Genomic DNA, 20,589 nt, shown 5'->3' with positions numbered 1-20,589 from the left:
TTCAAAACCCACAACTATAAACTTTCTCCACCTCTAACGCATCTTGGGGAAACCCTTTCGACGATATAGAATCCACCTCTGTCTGTAGAGAGGGGAGTATTTGCCTGATGGCCTGAGGTGAGGATGTAGGGTTGAGGGTTAATGATGGAAGACTGAATGTGGGCTGCTGGAAAACGATGCTCCTCATCTCACCTCCAGGTTTATCGGAGACCAAGGAGACAAGGGACACTTGGGGTGAAGGGGCTCCTGCAATCTTTGTTCTATTGCTGCAATGTGGGTTAACCAGACATGAAGATAAGCCCAAGTGGGATGGGGGAGGTGCCGGCTGGCTTTGTGTTAAGATGAACTGAATATTAATTGCAGGTCGATGCCTTCTCTATCGGGCTACCGGGAGCCACTGAGCTTCCACTCCTCTCAGGATCGTGGCTTACTTGACTTGATCACCCTCATGTGATTACCGTGGTCACATGGTTTGAGATCTGTGGAAATGCCTAGAAAAGTTAAAAGCAATCGTGCTGAGAAAGAGGAGATTTAGACTGCTGACCCGGAGAAGGCATATAACCCTGCCAAGGACTCCTTGGGGTTTGTTGGACCCAAATTCGACATCAGAGTCTAGTGGCCGCTGTTTGCAAAGGCCTCCCACGCAGGATGCACACGGGAGGAAAAGGCGTGGAGTGAGCGGCCAGCCCCCTACGCTGTGCTGCCAGCTGAGCCCACCTTATAAAGGAGTGCCTGGACTTCCACCAATGGGCTGAGACCTGCCCCAGACAATCAGAGCTGAACAACTCTATCTGTACTAGAGGCCCAGTGCACGAAATTTGTGCACTGGGGGGGGGGGGTTCACCTCAGCACAGCCTGCGCCCTCTTGCAGTCCCGGAGCCCGCGATTGATCGCCCCACAGAGGGAGGCCCCACCCACCTGCTGCAGTGCCCTGGCTGGTGGCCTGAGACCCCCCCACCCCACCATGGATTGCCCTAATGGCCGGTGGCCTGGGCCTCCCTCTGCAGGGCGATTGAGGGGCGATGGCTGGACCCCCCAACCAATTGCACCCGCCTTGGCTGGCCTGGTACCAGTGCTTGTCATAGTGTGGTCGTCCGGATGGTTGTTCTGCTGTTCGGCCCATCGGTCTATTTGCATATTACGCTTTTATTATTATAGATTTGCATCTTTACTGAGCAGACCCATCAGAGTGGCTCCATAACAACCAATCAGAACCCATGATCCCAACCAATCGGGACAGTACTAACTTGACCAATCACGCTGTGCAAATTTGAGTTCCTCATTTGCATAAAAGTGGGCCAATCAGGGACCAGGGCAGTACTTTACGAAAGGCAGCCTCCCCTTTGCCTCCGGTAGCACACTTATGGTGGCCATTGGAGGCTGTTTCCCCGGTTTGCAAGCTGTTTACCTGAATCAAGTCTCTCCTTTTTACTGCACCCAGACTGGGGACTCCTGTTAGCATTGGGGTGATGTCAGGATGAGGGCCCTGAATCCTTTGTACCAAAGTACCTTTCACTGGCGAACACTTCCAGTAAATGCCTGCATGTGCAACAGAAACACTTCCCCTGGCATTTAAAAACGAAAAGCAAAAGCGTTGTGTGCCACTGGGGCCCACGTGGGATTCACTAATTTGGCGGAGCTGGAACCCCTGGCTAACTCCGCAGTTCCCAGGCCTCCAGGGCACGCAGGTGGCCTGACCTCACCATGGGCGGAAATGCAACTTCTCCCGCGCTTAACTTCCGGAATGAGAGCTTCCGCTCCGGCGGTGGCCACGCCGCATCCACAGACCTCAAAGAACGGACTTCCGCTTCCGGCCCGGAGCCCCGCCCAGCATGACGTGGCACAGGCCAGTTTGAGTCTCCTCAGCGCCCGTAGTTCCTGAACTTTGACCGCTCCTCAGGGCTGGCCGGAGGGCAGCACGCATGCGTAGTTCTGTTGAATGGGGTGCGTCCTTATCCTCGCGGCGGCCGCAGGAGCGGCGGCAGTGGTCCTGGCCCTGCGGCTGTGGCTCGTGCTTCATTCCCGGGTGGTTGTACCCCGGGAATCTGTCAGTCTCATGGCGGTGGCCGGGTCCGGTAAGTACGGGGCGGGACCACAAACCCCGGAGTGCACTGCGACGCCGTCCCTGGGTCTCCTTCGCGCTTTGTGCGCACTGCATACTGGGAGTTGTAGTTTCTTTGCGTCACCGGAACCAGCCCCCAACCAGGCACTAGGCAGTTAGGCTGACGCTTCCGGGCCGCGACTTGAATGACAAATGAGTACCTTGCACCGGTCAGTAATTAAGCCTCTCCGCAGCGTGTAGCTTTCTAATAAATTATTAGTGAGCAGAGAGGACGCCGAAGCCCTTTGATGCCGACCTGCAATTTCCCCGAGTAATAAATGCTGGTTTGCGTGATCAGTCTAGGCATTTGGTGTTTCGCTAAGGACTCATGATAGATGATGAGACGCAGTGAGCTGTCATATTTATGCACACACCAAGCCCAGAGGAGGGAACGGTTACGTGGGACCCGCGGGACCCGCGGGACAGCCGCACTGAGGGTATCCCCTCGCAGTCACAGCACCAGGCCGTCCTGCCCGGTGACCCAGGTAGATGGTCCCCGGCCCTGCAAGGCGCTCCCATCCTGAATGGCAGCTCCGCAGAGACACGCCTCACACACTGTGTACGTTTAGGAATAAAACCCGCGAGTGCTGAGTTTATTCTGCCTCACACGTTTGTTCTCCTCCTCCCCACATGACGTCCTTGCACACCACAAAGGCACCCATCGCTGTTCCCAGCGGTTCCTTCTGCCCTGGAGAGACGCACAGGCTGGCGCATCAGTGCAGCCGTCAAACAGACGTGCCCCCTGCCGTCCCTCCGCCTAAGGCCTCCCCCCCTTCCAGGTGGGCACACCACTGAGCTGCTGAGGCTGCTGGGGCACCTGTCCGCCGCCTACTCGCCCAGACACTACGTCCTCGCGGACACAGACGACATCAGTGCCCGGAAGATACATGCTTTTGAACTCAGTCGAGCTGATAGAGACCCCAGCGGCGGCGTGGTAAGTGATCATGTCTATTTCTAAGAAGGTGTCCAATCGTACACTGAGCTTAACTTTTTAACCATCAGGGCAGGTCAGTTAAGGTGCAGGTGGGGGAGAAGGATGAGGGGCAGAGGGTGACAATGCAGACTTCCCCCTGAGCTGCCAGAATAACGGAGTTGCCCTCCATGTCCGTGAGGAGGGGCCGGGGGGATGAGCAAGTGGGAGAGCTCACCCAGGGACACGAGCGTCAGAAAGCAGAGGAGCAAGCAGCCGGAGCCCACGCACTGCCTCTCCAGGACGGGGCGTGTCTGTCCGCGACCGTGTCAGCCGTGACCTCCCGAACCTGCAGGGCGTGAGACCCAGCCGGGTCCCGGCACCTCGCCGGCCGCTCCCTTCTCACGTGCCTCCTGTCCTGGCAAGGAGGGCTTCCTTCCTCCCGGTTCGGACAAATACATACACACACATACATGTGTCTTTCTTACAGCCTTTAGTCTGTCTGTGGCAGGAGGGTTTTCAGGTTTGTCTCTGTCACCAACCAAACCAAAGTGGGATCCCCTGTCACCCCAGCCCCGCTCCCTGACACCCTTGGCCGTAGAACAACGTTGGGAATTCGGTGCACACGTCACTGCACGGACCGGAGGGCAGGGCCGGTCCCCCGTCAGCGCTGTCCGGAGGGCGGGCTCCCGGAGTGGCACGGCCGCCTGCCTTTTGAACAGACCGGGGTGCTGTGCACGGAGGCTGGGGACAGGGGAGACCGGTGGAGGCCGGCACCGTGGGGACGGGCATCGGGGCAGCGGTTGGATTTGAAAGGAGAGGAAGTAGAATTTCCAGACAGACGGTGTGGGGTGTGCAGGAGAGAGAAGGCAAGCCGAGCTCCCGGGCCGTGGTCGGGCGGTGGTGAGGACGGGGTGCCCTCCCTGACCGGACCGGGGCGCTCCCGCGCTCTCTCCCATGTTCCTCGCCCGCTCCCCACCCGAAAGGCCCCTCAGCGCCTGAGATGCCCGCGCAGGCCCCGCAGGGGCGGCCTGAGGGCTCCGCTCCGGGCCTCCCAGCCGTCGCCCGCATCCCCGCCCGCCGCCACCAGGGGGCGCGCGCAGCGAGCGGGAGGCCGGAGGGGCAGCCCCCGGACGCGGGTGGCGTGGAAGCTGCACACAGCGGGCTGACAGCGGTTCCGATGGAGAATACACAGACGCTAGCAGACATGCAGGGACGCGCCGTGTTCCGTGTGCTCACCGCCGAGACGCGCTTCTGCCACGTGCGTTTGCAGGCGGCGCTGGCGTGGGAGGTGGGCCGTCTCCACGCCTTCCGGAAGCCGCCTGGGTCCCTGCGGGCCTTCCTCTCCCGGCTGCAGAGGCTCCCGCGGCTTCGGCCGCCTCTGCGCCGGTCAGTGGGGGGAGCGGGGAGAGGCGGGGCCTCAGCCAGGGGCTCGGAAGGGACAGGACCCGCCTCCACCGGCAGCACCCGCTGTCGCCACCGGGGGGCGCGCGGACCCCGCACTGCGGAACAGGCTGGTGCTCGCTGCTGACGGAACGCAGGCACCCCTCACCCAGGCACCCCTCTCCAGGAGCCCTGACGCCTCACCTGAGCGCCCGCCTCTCCCTCCAGGGGGACGGAGGTGAGGCTCCCTCTGGATCCGAATCCGAGTGGATGGAACCTAATGGCCGTGAAGGGCAGTCCTGCCCTTCTCATCAGGAAGTGAGCAGGACGGTGGGTGGGTGGACAGACAGATGATTGACAGGTAGATAGATGGATGGATGGATGGATGGATGGATGGATAGATGATAGATGGATGGATGGATGGATGGATAGATGATGGATGGATGGATGGATGGATGGATAGATAGATGGATGGATGGATAGATGATAGATGGATGGATGGATGGATGGATGGATGGACGGACGGACGGATGGATGGATGGATAGATGGATGGATGGACGGATAGATGGATGGATGGACGGATGGATGGATAGATGATAGATGGATGGATGGATGGATAGATAGATAGATGGATGAATGGATAGATGATAGATGGATGGACGGATGGATGGATGGACGGATGGATGGATGGATGGATAGATGGATGGATGGACGGACGGATGGATGGATGGATGGATAGATGATAGATGGATAGATGGATGGATGGATGGATGGATGGATGGATAGATGGATGGATGGATAGATGATAGATGGATGGATGGATGGATGGATGGATGGACGGATGGATGGATAGATGATAGATAGATGGATGGATGGATGGATGGATAGATGATAGATGATAGATGGATGGATGGGTGATAGATGGATCATAGATAGATGGGTGGATAGATGATAGATGGATGGATGGATGGATGGATGGATGGATAGATAGATAGATGGATGGATGGATAGATGATAGATGGATGGATGGATGGATGGATGGATGGACGGACGGATGGATGGATAGATGATAGATAGATGGATGGATGGATGGATGCTTCACTGACTGGGACAGCAGGAGTCTCTGTGCGTCCCTCTGCCCTCCCCTCTGGCCCTGGTGTGGGGGAGCCCGGGGGAAGGTCTGGGTGGCGGGAGGGGAGGGAGTGACACTCGCCCTCCTGCAGCGCGGCCTCCGCCGCGTCCACAATGCAAGCGCTCGGGCCGTGTGTGCCCGCACCGTCTCCTCTCCAGGAGCACCGTGCCCGGGGCTGGAGGGGCATCACACCGTCACCCTTCACCCGCCGCCGCCTGGGTGGGAGCCGGGCCCGCGAGGCCCAGGCTTCTCCTGCCCCTCAGGCCGCCCTCCGCCGGGCCCTTCCGTCCAGGACAGGCTGGCCTGTGCGCAGGAGGACCTTGTGGAAGTGGGAGTGACCTTGGGGCGGTGCCGCCCTCTCGGGTCACCCGCTTCCAGCGGTGGCGAGCTGCTGTGTGATGAGAACACGCGGTCGCCTGTGCAGGGCCCAGGGCAGAGGGAGGCCCCTGCCGAACCCGCACCCCGCCCTCCGGGCCCACGAGGAAGCCCGCCCAGAGCGCCGCGGGGCCTCCTGTCCCCACCCCGGGACCGAGAGCCCCCGTCGGGGAACTGTCGCTCAGAAGGTACCGAGTGTTGGTTTCCCTGGTTACAGACGTCAGAATTCGTGTTTGTTGCAAATTTCAAACGTCGCTATAGAGGGTGTCCCCCGAAAAGTGCACCCACTTTAGTGCGGGAGGCGGTGTGCGTGCTTCCCTGGGGGCCCTGCCTGTGCGCAGCGGCGTCTGGCGGGAGAGCCATCACTGAGCCGTGGTCTGTGCTCCTCAGGTGCCCCGGTACTTCCTCCACCGCATCCCCCGGAGCCGCGAGGTCCGGCAGTCCTGGCTGTCCACGGTGGTCACCACCCTGCACTCCGCCTGCCTCTCCTTGCCCCTCACCTACCGCGTGAGGCCGGACCTGGTACGTACGCTGCTCGCTCCCCGCCGCCCGCCTGCCCGAGGGGTGCTGGCCTGTGCGGACACGGACCGCCGGGGCCCTGCGTGGAAATCGCAGGCAGGGCCCTCCGTGTCCAGCCGCCGTGAACTCCACGTGTGCCCTTCCCCCGGGTCCGTGGCGCTGACGCGTGTCTTTAACAGCCCAGGCCCCTGCCCGCCTGTGGCTCAGGGCCCGGCCATGGGCTCGGCCACCAGGGGAGAGCCAGGCTCTGGTGCCTCTTCCACAGCCTCGTGTTTGCCGAGACGGTGAGCGAACGTGGTGTGTAGCCAGCAGGTCACACCCAGGTGTTTCCCTGGGAAACGACACGGGAGCAGACACGGGCGTGCAGTGAGGGCCTGTGCGCAGGTCACCCGCCGGCGGGGCAGGCCGGGCTCTGTGGTCCTCGGGAGGAAGCGCCCTCCAGTGGGCAGCGCGGGGCAGCAGACAAGCCATCCCAGGAGAGGCAACTCCCGAACATTCCCGTCCCCGTCCCCGTCCCCATCCAGCCGGAGCCCGCGCTGCGTGAGGGACGGGAGCCCTGCTGGGCCGAGGGCACGAGCTCTGAGCCGGCGTGGGGTTTCCATGCTCTCCATCCCCTCCCTGGGCGGGAGTCCGAGAGTCTGCGTGTAGGTTGTAAACTTGGTCTCCGAGCCGTGAGACACACAGGCCTCGGGTGGGGAGTTGGATCCCATCCGGTGAAGGAACCGACGCTCCCAGCCCCGCTCCCAGCCCCTGAAGGGTCTCGGCCGCCAGCAGCCGCTCCTGGTTTCTGTCGCCGCAGACGAGTGTGGCTTGTGTCTGTTTTTAAGTTTTCACAGTAAGTTCACCTCCCAGCTCCAAACACCTGTTGAGTGTGTGCAGCTCAGAGCTGCCTACAGCGGGGTGGGAGGCTTTTCTGCCCCGGCCAGCGGGATGCTGACCCATGTGCTCGGCCATCACAACCCCCAGCTGGGACACGAGCCTGCTCTGCTTGTCAGACGTGTCAGTAACTCACCCTAATGCCTCGCAGGGCTGGCCAAACGCGTTCTCGGCCCCGCGTGGCCCGCGGGCCTGACGGTCCCCACCCCGCCCGAGAGGATCAGCATTGCCTTGAGAGGTTTAATTCACTTATTTCTAAAACTCAGAGACAAAATGAAAGGGAGCAAAAGGGTGTCCAGGTTTCAGGCTGGAAGTTTGGGGTTTATATTAGAAACTTCCCGGAGGCACGGCACTGTCCCCGGCAAGGGCTGCGTGGAGCATGTGACCGCGGGGCTCAGAGGCACGAGGCGACGTGAGGGCCGGTGTCTGCGGCGAACACGCATCGCCTAACCTCTCGGCACCGGGAGACTTGCAGCCAGTGGAGCCCTGGGCAGCAGCAGCTCGTCCCGGGCTGACCCGCCTGCACCTGGGCGCTCCGGTGCTGCCCTGCCGGAGCCCTTCCTGGCTTCACAGTCCCCAGCGTCCGTCGGCGTGCTCCCCAAACAGAACAACACACAGAAGGACTGGACGGCTGTCACCTCAGCCTCCTCGCAGTCTAAAGCCTCAGGAGCACCGGGCACTGGCTGTGAAAGGGGGGGTCTCTCTAAAGAACGCAGAGGGGACGGCGAGAACATGACACACTTTCATTTCCGCCGAGTCAGATTGAAGAACCATTTCAAACCTGAACATGACCATCAGCGGTTCTGCCGCACCTGGCTTCACTGGACAAAGTCCCACTCAGGGAATACAGCCCCTCCCACCCGAGTGACGTCCACGGCCGAGGCCTCCTTCTCCCCCCCGACAGCCAGGCCCTCCGCGGAGTGACGTCCACGGCCGAGGCCTCCTTCTCCCGCGACAGCCAGGCCCTCCGCGGAGTGAAGTCCACGGCGAGGGCTCTGCTGACAGCAGCGGGGACCGGACACGTGAGCCCTCCTAAACCGCGTCTGCATCGTCCCACCGACCTTGCCCATAATCCTCGGTGCTTCCTGGCTCAGTGCTGTGCCCTCAGAACCCAGCCTCTTCGCTGTGTCTGCGCGTCCCCAGAAGGAGGGTCTGGGTGGGTCTCTGAGTGAGCAGGCGGACCTCACACTCCCTGGGAATGTGCTCCCGCGGAGAACCCGGTGCGGTCCGTTCCAGAAGAGCAGGAGCCGCTGGGCTGCGTCACGGAGCGAGCACCGGGCTGCCGAGCTCTGGGGGAGGTTTCCCACGGGCTTTCCTAGAAAAGCGCCTCCCGCATGCCTGTGGGGTGACTTGAAGGCGAGTGAATGAACAGCGGCCGTGAGTCACACCGAAACAAAGACGCCCACGCCCACACCGGACCGGCCCTGTTGGGGGGCGGGGGGAGGGGGCAGGCGGAAGAGCCTGCAGAGCCAGCGGGCTCCCGGCTCCCGGGCTGTGGGCGGGCTCCTGGCCGTGCTAAGGAAACACTCCGCAGAGAGCTCTGCACACGAGGATGAGGCCGACTGGATCTGCCACCAGTGAGAGAGGCAGTGAGATGCTGCGGGCATGGGGGGGGCTCTGCCCGTGTGCGGGCCTCACTGGGCACGCTCACTCGGCCTCATGAAAGACCCCCATTATGTCACTTGCCCGTTTCCCACGTCTCCTTCCCAGTGTGAGCTGGGAAAGGTCCAAGTTCACGCAGCAGCCGGTCCATGTGGAGAGTGGGTTCCTGTCCGCAACTGGGAGACTGACTTTTTAAAAATATATTCTCACTGATGTCCGAGAGGAAGGGAGAGGGAGGGAGACATCAACGGTGAGAGAGAGTCATGGACCGGCTGCCTCCTGCACGCCCCGCACTGGGGATCGAGCCCGCAACCCGGGCCTGTGCTCTGACCGGGAATGAACCGTGACCTCCTGGTTCAGAGGTCGACGCGCAGCCACTGAGCCACGCCGAAAAGGGTGTTTCTGTGGTGAGCCACCAGCGGCGGCTCCGATTGCCCCGTTTGCGTAGTTTATCGCGCTTTATCGGCCTGTTGATTGGCACGTGCTGGGAACACTGACGGCGCCGATTAACTGCCGGGTGATAAGCCAGAGCCCTGGCGGCACGCCCTCCGCCGAGCTGGCGTGATGCTCTGGAGAAGGGTCACCTCTGCCCCCAGCAGAGGACACTCGGCGACGAAGGAGCGGCCGCTGACCGGTGCCCACCAGCCGGGCACCAGGTGGGAGTGAGGCCCAGCGAGTCAGCGGGAACAATGAGGCCGCCGCCCCGTGGCGCCAGGTGAGGGCTCCCGCCCGGGGCCATGTGCTTGCCGTGCTCAGCCCATGTGACCGGCCCTGCGCACCAAGGTCACGCCAGGATCACGTCTCCCCGCGAATTCCTCCGACCTCACACGCTCGCCGTCCAGCAGCCTGCGTGAACGAGCGTGTCGCATGTCCCACAGAGGTCAGTCCACGGGAGACGCGGTTCTGAGCCAGTCCCAGGTCCCTGGTTCCCGGCTGCCGCCCGGGCTGCGCGCTGCCCTGACCCCGGGTGACGCCCGCACTGCTCCGTCTGGACACGGCGCGCTCCATCCAAACTGTGGCCCCTGCTGAGCGCAGCCCGAGCCGAGGGCAGGCTGTTCGTCTGTGAGGGCGCGCTTTCCATGGCTTTTTGTTTCTCCACGCGGAGGACCCTCCGAAGCTTGGAGATGGAGGCTCTCCTCTCCCACTGGCACACGTGCGTCTCCTGGGAGGCGGTGTGGCGCTGCCCCCTGCCCGTCCTTTCGCTTCCCCTGCGAGCTGCGGCCTCTTCCTCCCGCGGTGTGGGAGGTGTGGGAGGTGAGCGCGAAGGGCGGCTGGGAACAAGGCTGCTTTCAGGGGCCTGCGGTCAGCTCTGCGGGCAGCTGGGGAGGCCGCCCTGGGCGGGGGCAGGGCCGAGGCGCAGTCAGAGAGAAGGAGGCTTTGAGCGGCTCTGAAGTTCAAAGGCCCAGCCGCCCAGGCAGCCCGCCGGAGGCTGCCGGAACCCGTGCGGGTCTGGCCCTCCTTTCTCAGCCTCTGAAATCAACCAGGGCGTTTGTTGGCGTTTTCCAAGCCCGTTTGGTCTGAGGGTGGAAAGAAGTGAAGGGGTCGCACAGGGAGCTGGGGGAGGGGTTCCCCGAGGCTGGCCGCCGGAGGGATGGGGGGGCGGGCAGTGGAATGGGAGCCCCGGGGCCTCACCCTGCAGTCCTGGCTCCGATGAGAGCGCTGGGGTTGGGCGTGGAGTGAGGTGCCTGTGGAGGGCGAGAGGTGGGGGGGTGCGGCAGAGGAAAGCACGTTGCGCAACCGCCCGGTCACCTCCACCCAGCGGGGCCCTGGGGTCCAGCCGGGCGCTGCCGTCGGCAGGTTCTGAGTGAGCACCGTCGGCAGCCCTCGGGTGACCTGCTTCTCCCTCCGGAGCAGGCGCCGGGCCGAGTTGTCATGGAGACGAACTGCGCCCGAGGCCAGCCCCGCCTGAGCCAGGGCCCAGCCCCGCGCGGTCCGTTCTTCCTACTTCATTCTAAACACGTTGCAGCGCAGTGTTTCCTGACAGCCTCTGGGGACCACGCCGTCTTCATCGTCCGTCCGTCCGTCCTTCCCGTCCCCCCAGCCTTGGGGGACGGTCCTGTTTAGGCCGGGGGTCCTCTGGGGTCTGCCCGCCTCCTGCTGGGCCTCCCCGGCGTAGCCTGAAGCGCGGTCATGGTCACGGGCTCCTTCTCAGTCAGCTGCAGAGGCGGCCCTTCTCTGCGGGGAGCAGGGGGTGGGGTCCCAGTGCCTCCGGGACCCGCAGGCCAGCGGGCAGACTCCATGTTCCACGGCACGTGGCACACACTGCAGGACGGCCACAGCCCCAGCCCCCGCGTGACAGGCCGAGGGCGCATCTGCAGAGCACGCGTGTGGCTCTCGGACCGGCGGCAGTGTTTCGCCTGGAGGGGCGGAGGCCCGGGAGGAAGCGGGAAGAGCCTGGACCGGTGCGGCCCACGCGCGAGGCAGCACCACGCGCCCAGCGGCTAAGGCCTCGGACAGAGAGTCCGTGGGCCGGGCCGCAGCCAGGTTTGCCCTGAGGAAGGAAATCGGGGGGCGGGGGGGGCGCCCGTCCCATTCCTTAGCAAATAGCGTCCGCTCCGGCCGCCCTGATGGCGCTCGCTGACGCCGAACGGGCTCTGAGGAAGCAGTTTGAAGTGTTTACAGCCGACAGCCCGTGGAGCAGGTTCGCTCTGTGGCCTCAGGAGGCACTGCTCCCTGCAGCCAGGTGTCCATGCCGGTCAGGGTGGCCACGGCCACGGGCAGGTCCGGGTGCTGTTTTCCTGAGGGTTTGCTGACATCACAGGGACCTGCGGACGAGTCGTGGGATGGGGGGGGCGGGGGGGGGGGGCGGGAATGCCAGCTCGGGGCTCGGCCTGCTGCTGCTCCTCGCTCAGGCCATGCTCCTGGCTCGGCTGCTCCTCTCTCAGCTGCTCCTCGCTCAGCTGCTCCTCGCTCAGCTGCTCCTCGCTCGGCTGCTCGTCCCTCGGCTGCTCCTCTCTCAGCTGCTCCTCGCTCTGCTGCTCCTGGCTCGGCTGCTCCTCTCTCAGCTGCTCCTCTCTCAGCTGCTCCTCGCTCGGCTGCTCTCGCTCAGCTCTCGGGGATCGTGAAGTCGGGAGACCTGGGCGGGCGGTCGGGGTGCGGGCGCCGGCGGCGAGGCGGTGCGCACCCATCCAGGCTCCCAGGGATGTGGTTTCACCAGACCCGTCTGTCTCACGTTTCTTCCTACAAGTTCCCGAGTGCTGTTCCCGGGCTTTGCATCCAGGGCCCTGGCTGTGCCCGGCTCGGAGGTCGGCCAGGTTGGGTCTCCGAGAATGAGTGTGAGCACAACGTGACAGAAGTTGGTGAAAGTCAGCGAAACCACTGCTTCATCATCGAGTTGCATAATTAATGGGAGAATCTGAAAGTTAGCGATGCTGTTTGTTTAAGGAAAACGGTCTCGAGGCGATGCCATAAAAAAGAGAATTCGTGGCTAAAAACATGCTGGGCAGCGTGTCCCCCTGGGACTGGCACGGGAGCGTCCCCGGGAGTCTGTCCGTCCGACACGGGCTTGGACTTGGACGGGAGGAGGGGTTCGAGCTCTGTCTGTGCGGCTCGAGCAGCCCTGGGGCCGTGCGCTCGCAGTTGCCGATGAAACACCGAGCAGAGCGATGAGGGCGCCCCCCGGGGCCTGTGCTGGGGAGCGCTGGCGTCTCCCGTTGGGGCGTGAGCCGTGCGCTCGCAGATGGCCACCAGGGAGGAAGCTCCGGCCCGCTCCCCCGGCTCCTCTGGGGGACGCCGGGTTCTGCCGTGCGCTCCTCCCTCGAGCGATGGGGTCGCGGGGTTTTCCTCTGATGCTGTTGACGTGGCGGCGACACTGATGGGCGTGTGAATGGGAACCGGCCTTGCGTCTGCACCAAAGGAGACACAGATGCTTCATGAGAGTCGGGTTGTGTGTGTGAGACAGACAGACAGACAGACGGGAAGAGAGACAGACACGGGAACGGAGGCCAGAAGACGGAACTCTCCGGGTGCGGCCGCGCTGAGGGGCCCTCCTGGTTGAGGGACGGGGCGCCTGTGCCCAGGGAGGGACCATGAGCTCGTGCCCTCGCCTCGGAGCTGCTGCCCTTCCCGCCCGCACACCCGGGACCCTGGCCGCCGCGCTCCCACCCGGAGCCACGCGCCGTCTAGGCAGTGGTCCAGGCCAGTGGTCGGCAAACTCATCAGTCAACAGAGCGGCAAACCGCGACTCGCGAGCCGCATGTGGCTTGTGAGCCGCGGTTTGCTGACCACTGGTCTAGGCCGGCGTTGCCGTCAGCCTCCCGGGCTGTAGGGTGCGCGGCCGCACTGACAGCTCCTCCTGTTACCGGGAAAGCAGGGGCCGGTTCTGACCAGCGGGAACCTGGTGGGTGTGCCGTGGGCGAGGAAGCCGGTCGCCGCTGCCACGTGCGCTGGTGCGGGGGCCCTCCGTGGGCTGGGGGACTGCTCCCTCCGTCCCAGCGTGCTCCTGGGCAGCGCACAGCGTCCCCGGGAAGCCGGGCAGGGACTCCGCTGCGTGGCCCGCAGGCCCCTCGCCTCTCGGCCTCCGCGTCCGCGGGAGGGTGGCATGGCCAGCGCGCGGACAGCGCAGGGGAGGAGGCGGTCATACAAACGCCACCTTAGTCTGTGCCCGTGGCCGTGACCTGTCAGAGGCAGGTGCTTCCCTTCCCTCTGGGCCCAGGGCGGGCGGGAGGCTCCAGGGCTGCACCTGCCCTGGGCCCGGGGGGCGGGGGTCAGCGTGCGCTCGGCGAGGGCTCGGGGGGGGGGGGGGGGGGCTCGGCGAGGGCTCGGGGGGGGCTCGGCGAGGGCTCGGGGGGGGGCTCGGCGAGGGCTCGGGGGGGCTCGGCGAGGGCTCGGGGGGGGCTCGGCGAGGGCTCGGGGGGGCTCGGCGAGGGCTCGGGGGGGGGCTCGGCGAGGGCTCGGCGAGGGCTCGGGGGGGCTCGGCGAGGGCTCGGCGAGGGCTCGGGGGGGGGCTCGGCGTGGGCTCAGGGGGGCTCAGCATGGGCTCAAGGGGGCTCGGCGTGGGCTCAGCGAGGGTGAGCACTGGGCACAGGACTCGGGCTCCCTGAAGACGTGGCGAGGGCTGGAGACACAATGGGAACAACAGAGACCGGAGGAAGGAAAAGGCACCTTGACCATCGCCGAGGACAGGAAAGCCAGAGGTTCCGTTCCCTCCGCGCGGCAGCGGGGCAGGAAGCAGAGGTCGCCGCGGTGACCTTCCCGGGACACGGGGCTCCGCCGCTCGGACGGAGTGAAGAGGGAGCTCCGGTTTCGTCTTGTGTGTCTCCCACGAAGGCGCGGGCGGCAGGGTGACATCCCCGCCACGCCCCGCACGGCGCCCACGCTGAGCCGTGGCAGCAGTAAGGCCGCGCGGCCGGCGGGAGCTGAGCCTGGAGTGGGCCCTGCTGGACGTGTCCTGTCGTCTCCGGCAGCCCCTGCTGTCACCGCTCGATGGTGGGCCCCAACGTCCCTCCTCCTGCCACGCCCCCCACAGCACCCCGACCCCTCAGGCCCACCCCCCCTCCCCGCCCCCGAGGGGTGTGGGTGCGATTTCTGGTCAAGGGCACCTGCCCGGGTTGTGGGGTCAACACCCTGTCGGGGTGCGTGCGGGAGGCAACCAGTCACCATGTCTCTCTCACATCCATGTTTCTCTCCCCCCCCTCCCCTCCGCTCTCCCTGAACACCTCCCTGTGTGAAGGTGCTGTGTAACGGGCCTGGGACCTGCGTGCCCATCTGCGCGGCGGCCATCCTCCTGGGCGTGCTGGGCGTGAAGCGCGTGACCGTGGTCTACGTGGAGAGCCTCTGCCGGGTGGAGCACCTGTCGCTGACCGGGCGCATCCTGCGCCCTTTCGCCGATTACTTCCTGGTGCAGTGGCCCGCGCTGAAGGAGAAGTACCCCACGTCCGTGTACCTGGGGCGGATCGTGTGACCAGAGGTGCCCTGCTCCGGGTTACACGCAGCCAACACTACTTACACGTGGGGATGAGACCGCGCCTTTGTTGTAGAGCAAGCGTGTCAAACTCGCGGCCCAGCTGATATAACGTTTTAATAAAAATTTTGTAACTGGCCCCAGCCGGTTTGGCTCAGTGGATAGAGCATCGGCCTGCGAACTGAAAGATCCCAGGTTCGATTCTGGTCAAGGGCACAGGCCCGGGCTGTGGGCTCGACCCCCAGTGGGGGACTTGCAGGAGGCAGCCAATCAATGATTCTCTCTCATCATGGATGTTTCTATCTCTCCCTCTTCCTTCCTCTGTGAAGTCAATAAAAATATATTTTTTAAAAAATTAATAACTTAATTTTTAAATATCCTGTTACACATAATTATTAATAACGAACTACAACGTTCGCTAATGACTGATTACTGTAATAGTGTTGCATTCATTTCCCTTACGCGCCTTATGCGCAGGCGCACCATTTCTCTCCACTGATACCAGCAGTGAATATTTTAGCAGCCGATGGCCAGTCATTAGTCTTGGACTGACTTGTTTGGTGTGCGCAACAGGAAATATTTCACTTTCGGAGAACAAGAAAAATAGGTTTATTTGCGAGATGCTTATTAATTTGTGCAGTATTCAGTGTCTGATAAGTTAATGTTCAAAAAAATATTAATTTCTATTAAAGCCGAAACCGGTTTGGTTCAATGGATAGAGCGTCGGCCTGCGGACTCAAGGGTCCCAGGTTCGATCCGGTCAAGGGCATGTACCTTGGTTGTGGGCACATCCCCAGTAGGGGGTGTGCAGGAGGCAGCTGATGTTTCTCTCTCATCGATGTTTCTGACTCTCTATCCCTCTCCCTTCCTCTCTGTAAAAAATCAATAAAATATATATATTTAATTTATATTAAAATGTTCTATTTATGTTAATGATAACTCGTTTATTTCAGCCCTTTGTATTCAGCATGTCTCTATCAGAATAAACCTACGTTTCTATGACAACTGAAGCTTTTGTTTGTTGCGGCCACGCACACGTAAGCCTTGTTAATTTGGCCCGGGTGAGCCTTTGCGTCTGACCTGCTCCTTTGGAGAAAAGACGAAGACGGGTGCTGCTCCGCCCACTCCGGGCCTCGTCCCGTGGGGAGCGCGGCCCAGAGGAGCCTCAGGCGCCCGGAGCCGCTTCTGGGCCGCCGCTCGGGGCCCCAGCCTCCGGCACAGCCGTGTCTTTTCTGTGCAGCTTTGCTTCGTGGGCACTTGGCCGCCATCCCGAAGATCTTCTGAAATCTCTCCTGTCATCGCTGCCTCCTGCACGCCCCCTCCTGGGGATGGAGCCCGCCCCCCGGGCCTGTGCCCTGCCCGGGAGTGGAGCGGTGACCTCCTGGCTCACAGGCCGACGCTCAGCCACGGAGCCACGCCGCGGGCTGGGTTTCTGTTTGATGAAATGAAAGCCTTTCCATTGCGTGTAGACGTGAAAAGGCTCCAGGGTCTGAGTGAAGTGGGGTCTCAGAGCGTCTCCCCTCTGACCCCTTCGCGCTGCACGTGGGGGACGAGCCTGCCGGTCACGACCTCGTGTCCGTCCGTGGAAACAGCCGCAGCGCCTCTCGGAGGCCTGGTGACCGGGCTGGTTCACTCAGGCTGCTGGCCTGTCCCGGCGGCCCCAGCCCGCCCTGCCCGGAGATGGGGCCTGCGCCTCGGCTGTCCTCGAGCCTGGGCGCCGGCCAGCTCCCTCTCAGCGCAGCCGGGAGTCCCGGGGAGCCGTGCATGGGCGGGAGGGCGACCCCGGGCGGGAGGGGGACCCCGAGGAGCTCCGCGTGGGGCTGTGCTGCCCACGTGCCCCACGAGGGACTAACAGACACGCCCTAAGCAGCCCCTCACCGTCCAGCAGTGGTGCCATCCCCTGGCCTGGGGCTCCCAGACCCTGCGCCCTGCGGGCGGGTGGGCGGGCGGGGCGAGGCCTGGTGGCCGGGTCCTTATAACCACAGTCCCGACCGCGGCCCCTGAAGAGACCTGGCCAGGTGCTGGGCTGGGAGGAGAGAAACTCCACGGTCCATCGGGGGCTGCAGCCTTCCTGAGGCTCGGCCGGGACAGGGAGACCCGCCCCTGAATCTGACCACGGAGTCCACGGCAGATCCACGCGCCCGTCCACCAGGTTCTGGGAGTTGGTTACAAGCATCGGTGGTTGGGCTGCCCCCTTCCCGTGGAGCCGCCCGTGTGGCCACTTGGGCTCAATGTCAGGAGAGGCAGCGGCGCCTCCGCCGAGTGGCCGGAACGAGAGCCTTCTTTTTTTTTTTTTTTTTTAGATTCATGAACCTGGGAGCTGGGTGGGCCGCCATCCTCTCTGATGGAGAGGCAGCATGTCGCGGCCCAAGCCACACAGCGCGTTTATTTTAAAGGCCTAGATTTACATATCTAGTCCCACCCCTGCCTACACCTGGTCTGCTATGATTGGGGAAGCATGTTCCCAGGGTGTGACTCGACCTACGCCCTGAGTTCAGCTGATGATAATTAAGGAAATGCCCAGGTGCCGGAACGAGAGCCTTCTTGCCGCGGCTCTGGCTCCTCCAACCGCAGCCCCTGGTGAGAGCCGCTGGGCCCATCTCTCCCTGAGCGTCTGAACAGAGGCCCGTGTCCCGTCCTGACGGGGCAGCACGCGGGAGGACGGGCGCTGGGCGCCAGGCTGACCCCAGGCGCTGGCAGGAGACGGGGCACCTTCTGTCTCACTTACCCCCCCATCCCTACCGCCCCCCCCCCCCGTCTATTCAGGGGGCTGACCGGGAATTCAGTGGGCTGACCGGGAATTCAGTGGCCACAACGAGAACTGGGTAAGCTTTTGGCGGAGCGACTGGAGGCCACCCTCCCACCCGGGGCCCTGGAGTCGCAGCCGCGGCTGCGGGGGCTGACAGTGAAAGGGAAGACGTTTCCTTCCTCAGAGAGGAGGAGGAGAGCAGGGCTTTGTGGGAGCGCCGTCTCCACAGGCGGCAGCAGGACGGGTCAGAGCCCCTCGGCCCCAGCCGCCGGGCCCTGGGCCTGTGGACGGGTCAGCGCGCCAGGCCTCCAGCTGCCCAGCCGGGCGCCTGGACACCCCAAGCCAACAAGCCGGGTCCAAACAGCCACATGCAGACGGAGCCTAAACTGTCCATCAAAATCTTATAGAAACTGCCCGGCCGGGCTGCTCAGTGGTGAGCGACCCCATGCAGCAGGAGGTCACGGTTCGGCTCCCGGTCAGGGCACAGGCCCAGGTTGCGGGCTCCATCCCCAGTAGGGGGCGTGCAGGAGGCAGCTGATCGATGTCTCTCTCTCTCTCAAATCAATAACATATTTTAAAAATAAAACGTATAGAAACAAAGTATTGGTGGCTGGTGTGGGAGAAGGTGTGAGGTTTGGTTCTGCTTGTACCGCGGGGAGGGGGGTGCAGGTGAGTCAGGACCCCCGTGGGGACCGCCCTGGGGCTGGTGGGCACGGGGACAGGGGGTGCACGGGGCACCTCACCCTCCCACACGGGAACAAGGACGGACACCGTGTCACTTCTCTTCGTGGCTGACCGTGGGGGCGGCAGGGTCTGAGCCGCTCCTGGCTGAGCCCCCGCCCCCTCCAGGCCCCGCTGGCAGGTCCCAGTGTTGCCTTCTTCACGCAGGGCCGGGCTCCCGCCGCTCGGTCAATATTTGAGGGGTCCCGCCTCACCCTGAACAGAGCGTCCGGCTCCAGGGCACTGCCTCCCTGCGGCGCCGCCTTCTCCAAGGACACGCCGCCCTCAGGTGCCGACAGCACAGCTCACAGACGGGAATGTGGAGGGCAGTGCCGCCCACGGTGCCCACGGCTGAGGCCCCTGCAGCGGCCGGACGCCTGTGCCCCTGCCCCCCCCCCCCCCGCCCTGCCCTGCCCCCCAGCACAGCACAGCAGCAGCAGCGGAAACGGCAGAAACTGAGGAAAACACAGAATTCCTCCCAGAGCTGGCCGCGCTTCCTGTGCCGCGTGAACGCGCGCATTGGAACCCGCAGGCCCGGGAGCCGGTGCCGCCGCTCGGGGTGTGGGTCCCGTGTTCTGAGCACCAGCGCCGCCTCGCCCTCCACCAGCGACGGGGCGTGTGCTGGCCGTGCCCGCCCGGCATCTGGTGACCATCCGCCCCGTGTCTTCTGGAACAAGCCTCAGTGTAAATGTCTTTGGCGTCTTTTCATGGAAAGAAACGCGCAGGCAGGGAGAAAGCGTGCCAGGCCTCTGGCGGGAGTTCCGCCGGCTCAGCAGTGAGGACCCCGGGACCTGGGCCGAGCCCCTGGGAGCGTCCCTGCGGGAGACCCGGAGCCAAGCTTCACCTGATGGGCTGTCAACACTTTTCAGAGAAGGTGGCAGGTTCCATCCCGAGCCCCAGTCTGGCGGGTGCGGGAGGCAACCCATCGATGTGTCTCTCTCACATTGATGTTTTTCCTCCCCCCCCCCCGCCGCCCCCCTTTGATTCTCTCTAAAGAAAATCCATGGAAAAATATCCTTGGGTGAGGATTAACACAAAGAAAACAGGGAAAAAACCCGGATGCTGAAGCCAGGCGTGAGTCTAGAAAGGTCTATAATGGGACACCCTTACGCTGAACTCCAAACACAGGCTTTGCATGTGGACGGCCCAATCAGGCTCTTATCCTCCGGAGGGATCTCAGTCCCGCCCGCCAGTGCTCCCAGCCTCGAGGCCCAGCGGCTCCCGAGTGACCGAGCGTAAAGGTCGGCAAAGGGCAGCCCTCCAACCTGCATTCTTAGCATTCTGTCCTCAGCCTGGCGTTTCCCCGCCCTTCGCCAGATGCGGCTTAGGAATGGCTCCTGTGTGCCACGTGTGGGGATACAATGTGCTCAGAGCATGTGGGGATACAATGTTGCACGGAGCATGTGGGGGATACAATGTTGCACGGAGCATGTGGGGATACAATGTTGCACAGAGCATGTGGGGGATACAATGTTGCACAGAGCATGTGGGGATACAATGTTGCACAGAGCATGTGGGGATACAATGTTGCTCAGAGCATGTGGGGGATACAATGTTGCACAGAGCATGTGGGGATACAATGTTGCTCAGAGCATGTGGGGATACAATGTTGCACAGAGCATGTGGGGATACAATGTTGCACAGGGCATGTGGGGATACAATGTTGCACAGAGCATGTGGGGATACAATGTTGCCCAGAGCACGCCCTGCCCTCGCGGGGTTTACATCCCAACTAGAAATACGAGAAAAATCCCGCTGGCTCCGCTTTCCGCTCACTGTGCTGACGCTGTTGATCCTACTGCACGGAATGCCTGTTGGCCAGATGTGTCTTCATTGCCAAAAGCCGGCGCGTTTAGTTCAAGAAACAGGCGGGGAAGCCACGTTTCAGCACCATCTAGAGATTCTGTCCTTCGTGGGGACAGGGCCATGTGCTGAGGAAATGACTCCTCGGGCGAGAAAGTACCGCGTGTCTGTAGGGAGCTGGGCCTTGGCATCTCACAGGGAACCAGCCGCAAAGGCACTGAGCTGCACCGTGTGACACCATGTTAAGTGTCCGAGGTCCCGGGAAGCAGCAAAGTTGGAGTGTGCGGCTGGAGTGTGTCCTGGTGTCGCCCCGCCCTCTGCAGCAGCAGCCTTCACACCCCACCCTCCCCAGCAGCCGCCTTCACACCCCGCCCTCCCCAGCAGCAGCCTTCACACCCCTCCCTCCCCAGCAGCCTTCACACCCCGCCCTCCCCAGCAGCCTCACACCCCGCCCTCCCCAGCAGCAGCCTTCACACCCTGCCCTCCCCAGCAGCCTTCACACCCCGCCATCCCCAG

The 20,589-nt window shown here is 63.2% G+C and overlaps 2 protein-coding genes across 7 annotated transcripts in view; one reads left to right on the top strand and one right to left on the bottom strand.

Annotated features, from left to right (window-relative positions):
* Positions 1-1,537, bottom strand: part of LOC307093355 (TLC domain-containing protein 4-like) — a 38,113-nt gene extending 36,576 nt beyond the window's left edge. The window contains exon 1 of the mRNA XM_079761378.1: positions 1,409-1,537. The gene's annotated coding sequence lies outside the window, so the exon portion shown is untranslated. The remainder of the gene's footprint in view (positions 1-1,408) is intronic.
* A 251-nt stretch (positions 1,538-1,788) lies between these two features.
* Positions 1,789-15,791, top strand: ALG14 (ALG14 UDP-N-acetylglucosaminyltransferase subunit; the record flags this gene model as incomplete). Of its 6 annotated transcripts, none has more annotated exons than XM_079761390.1 (4): positions 1,789-2,075; positions 2,881-3,032; positions 6,293-6,424; positions 14,571-15,791. In XM_079761390.1, the coding sequence occupies 4 exons, from the start codon at positions 1,940-1,942 to the stop codon at positions 14,799-14,801; spliced, it is 651 nt and encodes a 216-aa protein (XP_079617516.1). In that variant the 3' UTR covers positions 14,802-15,791. The 6 variants fall into 6 exon arrangements, with proteins under 6 accessions (XP_079617516.1, XP_079617515.1, XP_079617517.1 ...); XM_079761389.1 differs by having other exon boundaries at positions 2,881-3,035; positions 14,571-15,789; XM_079761391.1 differs by lacking the exon at positions 14,571-15,791 and adding an exon at positions 6,687-11,856 and having other exon boundaries at positions 2,881-3,035.
* Between the last annotated feature and the right edge of the window lie 4,798 nt (positions 15,792-20,589).

The sequence above is a fragment of the Cnephaeus nilssonii genome (genome assembly GCF_951640355.1).
Source record: "Cnephaeus nilssonii genome assembly, chromosome: 21".
NCBI lineage: Eukaryota > Metazoa > Chordata > Mammalia > Chiroptera > Vespertilionidae > Cnephaeus > Cnephaeus nilssonii.
Note: the sequence above shows the minus strand (reverse complement) of the source record. Positions and strands in the feature narration are given on the sequence as shown.